At 49.2% G+C, this 11,949-nt stretch overlaps 1 protein-coding gene across 1 annotated transcript; it reads left to right on the top strand.

Annotated features, from left to right (window-relative positions):
- Positions 1-846: 846 nt before the first annotated feature.
- LOC127292265 (transcription factor ICE1) lies at positions 847-4,748 on the top strand. The gene is made up of 4 exons (XM_051321629.2): positions 847-2,077; positions 3,784-4,011; positions 4,105-4,275; positions 4,375-4,748. Exons 1-4 carry the CDS (start codon positions 995-997, stop codon positions 4,456-4,458), a joined length of 1,566 nt encoding a protein of 521 aa, XP_051177589.1. The 5' UTR covers positions 847-994; the 3' UTR covers positions 4,459-4,748.
- Positions 4,749-11,949: the final 7,201 nt, after the last annotated feature.

Here is an 11,949-nt window from a genome sequence, read left to right on the forward strand (position 1 = left end):
TATGCAGAAGCAGTGCGCAGCGCCGACGAGAGCTTCACTGGGCGTTGTAAACCACCGCACCAAAATGCAACGCTGAATTGGTCATCTTGGAGATGCGCTAAAATGCAGCCCAAAAATAACATTTTCACACAATTGCACATGTAAATAGATCAAACGAAATGTAAAAATAGACTGAAAATAATATAAATCTATTGCATAGTTTAACCCACATTTGCTACAACAGAATATAAAACTAGACTACACTAAAAAAACTAATCAGACTCCTAGTCGAAGTCGGAGGAGTTCGGTGTTCTAGACGACACCCGAGTCGACGTCCACTCGAACTCCGAGGAGGAAGAGTCGACGGTGATGGTCCACGGACCGGCACCATTCTTCTCCTCCTCCTTCTCCTTCTTCTTGGCCTCCTTCTTAGCCCTCCTCGCCTACCGATCGCGCTTCTTCTCCCCCTTCTGCGCCATGTTCTGCTCTTCCTTCTCGGCGTAGAAGGCGACCTCAGCGGCCACGCCTTCCGGGAAGTACCGCACCCACTCGAGGCGCATACGCTCGTCCCGTTCGGCGACGACGAGGCATTGTTCGAGCTCGCGCTGCCGCTGCCTCGCCTCCCGCGTGACGGCCGGCGGCGGTGGCGCGAGGGCTTCCGCCTATTGCCGCATCTAGACGTCGGGAAAGTTGATGGACCACCGAGAGCGGCCGAGGCGCCCGTATTTTGGCACTACTGTTGGAGATGCTCTAACCAGGCTGTAGAGGCTGGCTAGCAGTGTCCTTTTTCTGGGTGGTTATTTCGGTAATTTGTCGTATCTCTCTCAATGGCGGCCCAGCAGTACATATACACACACTGCGCTGCTAGAAAGATAACTCAGACGACTCACACTCCTCCGCTCTCATCTGCTCTCCTCTCTCTGTCCTTCTGCTCTGCCATCTCTGCTGCATCTCAACTCCTCCGGCCGTTGCCGCACCCACAGAACCCTCACGCCCCGCCGCAGTTTGCGCGGCCATGCAATCGCGGTATGACAATTCGCTCTGGATGCAGGAAGAGGCTGGCCAAGAACAGGGCCTCAGCCACCACCAGCCGGCGGCGACCGGGATGCTGCCGATGATGGGGCACGAGGCGGGTCCCCACCATGACCAGCACCTCCTGGCTATGGCCTCGGTGGGAGGAGGGGATTTCCGCGCTCCGGCGATGCTTGATGAGGACTGGTACTTCGACGCCGGCGCGCACGCGGGTGGCGACGCCGCCGCGCGCGGGTCCATGGCCATTGTGCCGGCGTCTATGGGAGCATCGGGTTCCGACCCCGGCTTCGGGGCAGGCTCGCAGATGTTCCCGCTCCTCAACCTAGGAGGCACCGGACCGTTCGACGTCTCTGGATTCGGCCTTGGCCGCTCCGGAAATGTTGGCGGCGATTTCGCTGCGTTTCTTGGCGCCGGGAAAGCTTCGAACACCGCCCCGGTTTCCCTGCTGACGCATGGGAACACAGGATTCCTTGGCTCCTTCGGTGGCTTCGGCCCCGCGCCGCCACAGATGACGGAGTTCGGAGGCCTCGCCGGTTTCGATTTGTTCGACACCGGCGCCGGGGACGGGAGCGGCTCCTCCTCGGAGGCGCCTGCTGCTCCAACGTCCTTGACCGCTCCCTTCTCGGGGCGCGGGAAAGCGGCTATGCTGCAGCCGCTGGAGACCTTCCCGCCGGTGGGCGCGCAGCCGACGCTCTTCCAGAAACGCGCGCTCCGGCGTAATGCCGGCGAAGAGGACTTCGAGAAGAAGCGTATGGTGGTGTCGGCCGGGAGTGGCTTGTCCGCTGGGCGTGACACAGTACTCGACGACGTCGATGAGGACGTCGTGAGCATTGACGCGTCCGGAATGAATTACGACTCGGAGCAGGAGGACGGGAGGGGCGTCGAGGAGAGCGCTAGGAAGGAATCGAACGCCAACAGCACGGTGACCGTCGGCGGCGGCACGGCGGAAGGGAAGGGGAAGAGGAAGGGAATGCCGGCCAAGAACCTCATGGCGGAGCGCCGTCGTCGCAAGAAGCTCAATGACCGGCTCTACATGCTCCGGTCTGTCGTGCCCAAGATCAGCAAGGTGAGAAATTCTTCCTCGCCACCTGTATTAGAGTATATAGAATTTTTTTTTTGCGAACCAGAGTATATAGAATTTAACAGTGCTGCAGTACTATTTCTTTCCTGTGCTTGGGTTTAGCGGGTTGAGGCAATTTTGAAACATCCATACCAATGATTGAAATGACTACATCGCCTAATAGTGATGAATTGTGTGTGCTTGCTTGTCTTGAAGGGTGGAAAGATGAAAATCTGGAGTTAGCATCTGGAGTAGCATGGCTAGTTGAAATCAGTGTTAAAGGATATATTAGTTTTTTTTTCAATTGCATCTGGACTTATAAGCTTGAGTATAGGTTCCGTTGTACTGTTTGTCAAAGTCGATTACTGCATCTCAGATGCAATTCTACATGGAGATTGTGGATCAATGCAGTCTTTGAAAAACGTTGGTGTCCCATGTACAGAAACTGTAGCTCCTAGTTTGTTGTTGGCCATACACGTCCATTAGAGGACCACATCTTCTGTTTACCTTCAACTCATGTTATCTCTAGAGGACTAGATATTCCCTACTTAAGCATGACTTTAATTCTACTTTTTATAGGAACCCTATCGTATTTATAATTCCCAAAGGATTTAAAATGCTGTAATTTTTTACTGGTATTGCTAGGCGTATGAATTCCTATTTCTTGGAGCAATTAATTAGTTTAATTTGTTCATTAATTTTTGCTTGACATACGGATTCCTAATTCTGGGACTAATTAAATCAGCATACTAGTATTAGCAAACAAATCAGCATACTGGTAAATGCAATCGCTGTGCTTGCGTTGTGCTAAAGGTAAATCAATGTCCCTCAAATTGGTGTCATAGTTCTTGGCAGAAGGGTTGTAAATAATTACATAATAAAATTAATGCCCTATATAAGAACTATATTCATAGGTTATTCATGTAGAGTTGTGGACGCACACCAGTTTCATGAATTTCTTATATTAGCATTCATTTTAACCTTTTGTTAATTGTTGGCAGAGTCATTGGTCTGTCCAGTTTGGTGATTTAGTATCAATACAACCTCAGCTATTTTATTTAGCTTCTAAAGATGTTATCTCTATCTATATGGCATGGCCATAATTTTAACTTTTTTCTTGAAAATTTAGTTTTAGCTTTTCATGAAGGCTACTGAATTTACGTTTCTCGTAGTTAATAATTACCATAAATTTATTTCGTGGTTGTTGTTTGCTATACGAGTCAATACGATTGTTGTCCATGAGTTGTACTAAAGACAAATTTCTGTCTTTTTCTACTGCATTTTATTCAGTTTCTAGTCAATTGCCAGTGGTGTAGACAGATTGCAAAAAACAGAGTTATAAATTGTGATTACTGCAGTACTTTCGCGCCCTCATAAAAATGCAAACAAAACTATTGGAGCTACTATCATGAGGCACTTCAAAACAAATCAATGAAATTCATTTATAATAATAATATAAGATATATCTTCTTTATCACCTGTTGTATAGTTCCAAAAGGAGCCTTTTATTTTCGTGTTATCTAAAAAAATATGCACGAATTTTTGTGAGCCGAAAAAGAGCATGAATCATGGTGTGCTTCTCTCACTATGTGTGCACAATTAACCAATTATACTTTGTTTCATTTTTTCGATAAAGGAAATATATTAAATATCCTTTGTGTCATGACTGGGAGACTGGCTAATGACCTGATTTGTATGGTTCTCGTTGATAGATGGACAGGGCTTCGATTCTTGGTGATGCAATCGAGTACCTGAAGGAGCTCCTACAAAAGATCAATGATCTTCAGAATGAGCTGGAGGCATCTCCTTCCACATCCTCACTGCCTCCAACACCTACAAGCTTCCACCCTCTGACTCCTACACTACCCACACTGCCATCCCGCGTCAAGGAAGAGCTTTGCCCGAGTGCACTGCCAAGCCCTACTGGTCAGCAACCAAGTGTAAGTATCTCTGAATCTCATTTAAGCAGTATGTTTCTTCAGATGAGCTAAATCTCATGCATATCACTTGTGTTCTTTTTTTGTGTGATGAAGGTCGAGGTTAGGCTTCGTGAAGGTCGTGTCGTCAACATCCACATGTTATGCGCTCGCAGGCCTGGTCTTCTGCTATCTGCCATGAAGGCAATCGAATCCCTCGGTCTGGATGTGCAGCAAGCTGTGATCAGTTGCTTCAATGGCTTTGCCTTGGATGTTTTCAAGGCTGAGGTAATGCACAGATCTACTGCCAAGTTTTGCAGAGAGTGAAAAGAAATACAGTCAACTGTAGTTGACGATTACTCACTCGTCTTTCGTTTTTCACATCAGCAATGCAATGACGGCCCTGGTCTTCGGCCCGAGGAAATCAAGGCAGTTCTCTTGCAATCTGCCGGGTTCCATCCCGTGATATAGGGCTGGAGAGCCCAATCAACAACTGCAAAGAAAAGAAACAGTATAGCTAAGGAATAGAAGCACCTTCATCTTCTAAAACATGATCAGGACTCAGGAGTTTCCTGAACCAGTTTATCGGCCAGCTTTTACTTTACAGTCCAAAATAATCTCAGTAATCTGTTATTAGTTTCTAACATTGTGTTAAATACCTTATGCTTGTTTTTACCTTAGTACCTTTCACTGCATGCTCTGTTTCGAATTTTGTAACAAGGAGTTGCATGGATTAAAGCTTAAAACATTTTCGGGTGATTTTTTTTCGGAATGGTGGTTCAACCGCCGGCCTCTGCGCACAGAAACTTGTTTATTTAAATTATTCAAAAGTTTACAAAGAAAATATAAAGATAAACCGGAAGCCACCTCACCATACTACAGTTGTCGCAACACCTACAAACTTGTCGGGCTAAGTTGGGATGTGTACCTTGACTTCACACCGGCCCACATCATCTTAACATCGGAGGTCTCACCAAACCGCTCTTCGGCTAGCCGGGAGCACAAACTGGTCCTGCAGACCACGACGCACCGCTGTACACACTCTAGAAGTCCTTGCCGCCTTCTTCTGTTGACCATCTTCATTACAAGGATCAAGGCATTGACCTTGCTAGTCACGCCATCAACGTCCTTCATTGTCCTGCACACATATATCAACATGCAGCACCATGCCACCGAGACCCGTCGACGCGGTAGAAGTAACGCCGCTCCACACCCGTTGAACTAGAAGTTGCTCCAAAACCATGCCGTTAGTAGGGAGAACGATCTCGAGTGTCACAATCTTCCAATTCTCGAGACCTGGATTTAAGGTTTCCATCGAAGCATCCCAAGCGTTTTTCCAAATGGTAACGACGCCAAAGCGTCAACATCATCCACCGGATCTCAATGACCATCGATTTTGTCCGTTTGACCCGCATTTTCAGCCCAAATTTGGGATGGCTTTGTGGTTGCCGCGGACATCACACACATCGGGGCATGTCCCCTCGATAAGTCGTCGTGGCCATTTGTTGTTCTCCTAGGGCCCTACCCCTCGAGTCCACTACGCCGAACAGTCTACCGACCCAAACCCTAGCTCGCAACTTCTATGGTGAAGGGCAGCGTTTAGTTATGGCCTGGCCGTAATGACCACGAGGCTTGCGGCGATAGCCGCGGGCGCAGCAATGGAGGGCGCCATTTTTTTTGCGGATCGGGGCGCCGCTTCTATGTGGAGGTGGAGACGGCACGACTGTATACCGTGGCAGGAGCGACCTGACATGGCCAGATGTCAACCCGCCTCACTGTTTGCATCTCAACCACGCGTGATTGCCCATCGCGGCGATCCGCATGCGAGGCCATGCTTGCTGCAACGAGATTATGTGGCGTCGAGCTTTCGAGTCACCGGATCTGCGGCAAGACCCGGCCTACGCCGTGGACTCGCAGCTCTGGACGCGGTGATTCGAGGCCGAGAACGACGCTCAGAGACAGAGCATCAAGGTTTACCTCGAGGGGCTCGACTACGAGGTGCAGCTGGCGGTGCCGCCCCAGACACCACCGTCCATGATGTCTCCCGTGGAGGAGGATGACGCGACGAGGTACATCTTCCCCACGCTGCGGCCAGAGCGCCACGACTTAAACGGGGTGTACAGTATAAGGAGCCACTCCCATAGTTGACGGCGATTACGAGACCATGGACTCGCTGGAGGACGATGACGGCAACTACGAACCCATGGAGGAGGCGGAGCTCACGAAGGAGGATGCCGCCGCACGCGCCATGGCTATCTCGTTAGGAGTGTTCCAAGTGTCTTGGCCTTGATGGGGCCATCCAAGTGCCGTCGCACCATCAGCAGTGCAGCAGTTACCGCCATGTGCGGACCCAGGTATAGGCCCCCACTCAAAAGATTGAATTTCCTTGATATTTTTACATATTTTGAAAGAAATTTACTAAAATTTGCAAATTTAGAGAAGAAATGCCCCCACTCAAATGATATGCCCCGAATTTCAGCATCTTCTCTGGGTCCGCCACTGGCTACCGCCACCTCGTCCGGCAGCCAATGTGTGGCCGTTGCCGCAGGTTTTCGTCAGCCTCGGTGACGATGACTAGGACCGGCTGGCAGCACCAACTGCCGCATTGTTAATTTCTTCTTATTTTTTTAATGTTAAATGTGGAATTTTGGTGGCCCGAATATAGGTAAATTAAGTTTAATTTTAGTTCGAGTAAACTTTTTTTTGGGACCATTGGCAATCCGCTGACGGATCTGAAGCTTCTCACTGTCCGCATACCACCTTAATAAATACACTCAAACATACTGTTTGGCAGTTCGAATTTCCTCGCGGTTCACTGTTAGAGATGGAGTTAGATGATGTTGACCATCTGTGTGGTTGCAGCGGCCTCAATTTGCTTTGTAAAAGCCAGAAGACGATGTTACTGAATCGTACTGCTCACTAACCAGTAAACAGACTGGGAGAGGTTTATAGATCGGTAGTTATTCGAAGCAGAGGCAGGCCGACAGGCAAAGTGGTCCTCTTTATATACTGACTCAACGACAACGTCTTCACTGCAGCCTGTGACTAGCAGCGCTGGATTTGGCTTGATTCTAATAAAAGCTCGGTAAAAATAAAAAAAAACAGCCCAAATTTGTTACGGTGTGATTAAATGCTTGAATTGGGGGCAAGGCAGATGCGCGACAACCCCAACATATTTTGGTGACGTGGGTAATAATAAATGAAGAAAAAAGTGAAATAGCAACTAGCTATGCTATCATAACATCGCATATATAAGTTTATATGATACCATATGTGAGGAAAAAAAGTTTATATGATATCACACATATGTTACTCTCCATTATGAAATAATAACATATATATTACTTCGCACCATGACTAGCTTTAGAACATCTCCATTCGTGTCGCATATAGGGATTAGAGACGCACTAGACGTTTCACCTCCCCTAGCTGTGCGTCACAAAGACTTTTTCAGTTCATTGCGGATCAATACGGTGTCCGGCGCCCTGAGCTTGTCCCCTCTACATAAGACAAAACGAAAACCTGCGTTACGAGTGGCGGGCCAGCATTGTCAGCGGCAGAAAACACTTTCGTCCCTCCCGCCATTCCCTCTCGCCGCGTGACTACTCTTTTGGCCCTCCCGCCGCTTCTTTTATTTCTCCCTCCTATCGCTCGATTTGTTCCCTCTCCGATCTCTCCCACCCTGTCCGCCGTAGCCGGTCGTAGACATGCCAGCGACGCCGGATTCTCCAAGCGGAAACTCGTGAACAGCCAAACGGATGACGATGAGGATGACGACGATGTGGACGGCGACAAGTTCTTCGACGATGGTGGTGCAGAGCGCGAGGCACGCGGCACGTCTGCTGCTCTTCCCCTAGCGTGTAATCTATGACCTTAGCCGACAGCGTTGGCTACCATTCCTCCACCTCCCGCATGTATATCGCATGCCGCCGCGGGTGCCGCACTAGTCATGGGAGATGATAGAGATCATCGATCTCACCAGCGACGACTAGACGTCAAGTAGATTTTCCTATAATTTTCCCTATATTTTTGGATTATCCTATGTTTTTTTGATGCTAAATAGACACCATATCAACAATGTATCTTAAGTAACTAAAAAAATACGTTGGACCGCTTGAAACACGTCAGACACAAACAAACAATTGTAGCCTGACGGCCAAATTCGCGTGTGAGGCCCGACTCAAACTAGCGTTGACGAAGCGAAGGAATAACAGAAAAAAATGACAGAGTCAGAGCGCGCCGTGTACTTACCTGCGTTGACGAAGCGATGTGAATTTTGTTCCTCTCACATGGACGGGATTTAACTGCGATTTCAGCTCGATCGTTGTCAGAAGAAAGAAAAGAGGAATTAAGGATGGGCCACCGATTTGAAGTTTTTCACGCACCATGCATGGATGTACTCTGGCGCGGGGCGGGCATTTACTCGGATCGGATCCATATGGGTCTGTCATGAGAAACAGCATGCATGCGTCAAATGCGCATTCCTTCCTTGTTTTATCCGTCCATCTGTCTCGTGAGTCGTGACGCACAATTCAAGGTGCCGTTCCACTCCACGCGAGTAAGACTAGCTACAATGGGAGTATCATAAGTAGTATCATGCATGCCATGTTGGCAAAAATCTGATGTGGCACACCAATTAATAAGGTGAGAGATGAAAGTGGTATCATAATATGAAAGTGGTAGAGAAGAGGTCTAGCTCGAACAGATCACCAGAGCGGACAAGGACCGAAGGACGGCTCGACCAGAAGTATGGAGGAATTCTTTCAAAAAAAAAAAAGAAGTATGGAGGAAGACGGGGCATGTGTGGGTTAATCGTTTTTTACCACGCAGGGCATGTGTGGTTGTTGGTTGTTGGGGTTTTATTGTTGAAGGAACAATTGATGAATGATTCCAATTAATCTTAAAGAGCCTCTAAAATTTGACGCTGTAAAAGTCATTTCCAGCGCGCTCGATCTAGATATAGCGCGCCGTGCCAACGCGAGCTTCGCCGGAGGCTCTTTTTTACAACCCAACTAATAAGCCAAAAACTAGCCCTTCCCCAGAGGCTGTAAAATAGAGCTCCACAAACTAGTTTCTTCTACCTACATACAACAAACAAGATCAAACATGTCACAAATAAATCTAAAAAAATCAACTAGATGAACTAAATCAACTAAAAATCAACTCCGGTGAGCTTGCTCCGGCGAGGCCTTGGAACTGCGGCCAGCAGAAGCAGCTCGTCCGCGTGTTCATCCCGTGGCTCTCCAGGTGCAGCCCGTGGCCATGGCGCGGCGAGACATGGGGAGGTCGGGCGGGTCGGCCCTGGCGCGGCGGCATCCCTAGCGCGGCGGGAGGTGGAGGTCGGGCGCGGAGGCCCTGGGCGGCGGGAGGTGTCGAGGGTACTCCTCGCCAATGCCCTCCGATAGGGGCTTAGGGTTGATGGAATCCTGTAGACTGACACGAGACATCGGTTCACAGACAAGCGGGGAGAGCGATTTACCCAGGTTCGGGGTCCTCGATGAGGTAAAACCCTTACGTCCTGCCCGTCTGTTCTTGATTATGATGATAATGGGTTACAATAGTTCGGTTGAGATCTCGTTGAGATGGCTATTGCTAAGGTGACCTAACTCTAAGCTTTTTCTGGCTAAGATTGCTAAGATTCATCGTGTCCCTCGGCAGCCCCTCTCCTGGCCTTTATATAGGAGGCCAGGTCTCAAGAGTCTTAACGAGTACGACTAGGTTTACAGTAGTTTTAGATCTAATCTTTCCTTGTTCGGCTGCTTCCTTGTCTTGCTCGCCAAGGATTCCTCTGGTGCGCCGTCCAGGTGGCCCATCTCGCCTTCGGGTGTCTTCATGGGCCTCCAATTAGTCAATACATGATAGAGCAATGTTGGTTACCCGAAGGGTAATGCCCACGTCAGTAGCCCCCGAGTGTCTAGCCGAAGATAGTTCGGGTAGAGACTAAAACATGTCTTCTCCTGATGTTCTTCTCCTTCATTGTCCTTGTTCATCTTGAATCTGCTCTGTCTTCATTTTATTGGGTGCGCGTCAGCGCTCCCGATGGGAGTAGCCCCCGAGTCTAGGTACGGATGCTTGCAATCCGTGCGTAGACTCAAGTTGTACTACTCGTATATTCTCCTCTGCCGATGTTTTCCACAGGTCTTCATAGGCCATCCGATAAATTTTTTTTTTATGCAAAGGATAATGAGTAACGTGCCCAACTTTTGTTGGTTAACTGCCGATGGCAAAACAACGTTACCCTACACAGAATCAAGTCCCCGGGCATGATCTTGGAGTGCAAAAAACTTCTATCGGGTGCGCGCCGCGCTCTCCCGATGGGAGTAGCTCTCGAGTCTGGGTGCGAGTGCTTGTAATCGAGTGTAGACTCAAACCTTCTTCCTTCGACTGCTTATTCTGTCGAGTCTTCATTTTATCGGGTGCGCGTCAGCGCTCCCGATGGGAGTAGCCCCCGAGTCTAGGTACGGATGTCTGCAGCCGGGCTTAGACTCAAGTCCTTCATCCGATAACTTTTCATTTTTCCTTCGAATGCTTCAAGGTTTTTTATGACGTCACTGTTGACGTGTAACTGCTGTGGGCCGATTGACAGGACTTGTCCTGACGGGCCCACCCTAGCTCTGCGCGGGCAGTTTTTAGGGCTTGATTAATGCACGCGTGGCGATCGAGGCGTCTCCTTGATTTTCGCACGACGTGGGAATAATGGGCCGCTGGTTCCAATCCTTCTTCAAGCGCCACGTGTACAGTCAGATCTGCTCCACTCCCCACGATGCTTTGTGGAGTTATGGCCACGATTGAACACAAATTCTTACGGGATAAATAGGGGGCCTCTTCTCTTTTTATCTTTTACCCCGTTTACTGCTCATCTTCTCCCTCAAGCCTCCCTGTTCCTCTGCCTCTTCACCAGAAGCTCCGTTCACCATGGGCAAGAAGAAGAGCGGCAGTACCTCAGAGGCGAGCAAAGTTAGCCGCGATTGGAGCGCCTCCGCCATTTCCAACCGCGACATTAGCAAACTTCGCGCTCTCGGCTTCATCTCCGCATCTGAGGATGACATTCGTCTCCCAGGTTCGGTTTCTCGCCCAAAGACCCCGAAGGGCTTCACTGTCATGTTCGCTGCTTTCCTGTTTCGTGGCCTCTCTCTTCCGGCCCACGAGTTCCTTCGCTCCCTCCTTTTCTTCTATGGGATTCAGCTCTGGTAGCTGACCCCAAATTCCATCCTTCATCTTTCCATTTTTATTACCGTTTGCGAAGCCTTCCTCGGCATTGAGCCTCACTGGGGCCTTTGGAGGAAGATCTTCTATGTGAAGCGTCACAACGACAGTAATGCCCCCCCCCCGTTGTCGGTGGCGTCGGCTTCGTCGTCAGGAAGGAGGTCGACTACTTCGACTATCCGATGAAGGAATCCGTCCAGGGCTGGCGCAACAAGTGGTTCTACCTGCGAGATCCCGCCGTTTCTGGGCGGCGTTCAAATCTCCCTCTTTTTGATGACGTCTTGGTAGCTCATAAGAAGAAGTCTTGGCAAAACGCCCTTTCTCCCGAAGAAAAGGCGACAGCCGATGAACTATTTGAGCAGATAGTCACTTTGAAGAATACAGGAGGCCTGACGATGTGCGGCACTGAAGTAGTTTCAGTGTTCCTACAACATCGAGTGCAGCCGCTGATGTCCCGCCCTCACCAGTTGTGGCTTTATACTGGCAAAGGCGACAAGTCAAGGATCAACTCTGCCGACCTATCGGCAGATGAGCTTCGGGATGAAGTTCGTCGCCTAACATGCCTTAGTACCAAGGACACTATTGTCTTGACATCGGCCCGTCCTCCCTATGATCTCAAACATCTCCCGTCCGAGGTAACCTTACTGCTTTTCGTTTACTGTTATTACTTCTTTTTTCTGTTTGTGCCTTACAAGTTTCTCTCCTTCCATAGGCTCCCACTGTTGCCCAATGTTATCCTCCCTCACCCGAGAGCGG

This window comes from Lolium perenne, chromosome 4, assembly GCF_019359855.2.
Source record: "Lolium perenne isolate Kyuss_39 chromosome 4, Kyuss_2.0, whole genome shotgun sequence".
NCBI classification, from domain to species: Eukaryota; Viridiplantae; Streptophyta; class Magnoliopsida; order Poales; family Poaceae; genus Lolium; species Lolium perenne.

Bases quoted from the DNA above. Each gene is read 5' to 3' on its own strand.
- LOC127292265 (XM_051321629.2), top strand. From the start codon at position 995: ATGCAATCGCGGTATGACAATTCGCTCTGGATGCAGGAAGAGGCTGGC. The intron at 4,012-4,104 runs GTAAGTATCTCT...TGTGTGATGAAG, and splicing joins CTACTGGTCAGCAACCAAGT to GTCGAGGTTAGGCTTCGTGA. The intron at 4,276-4,374 runs GTAATGCACAGA...TTTTCACATCAG, and splicing joins TGGATGTTTTCAAGGCTGAG to CAATGCAATGACGGCCCTGG.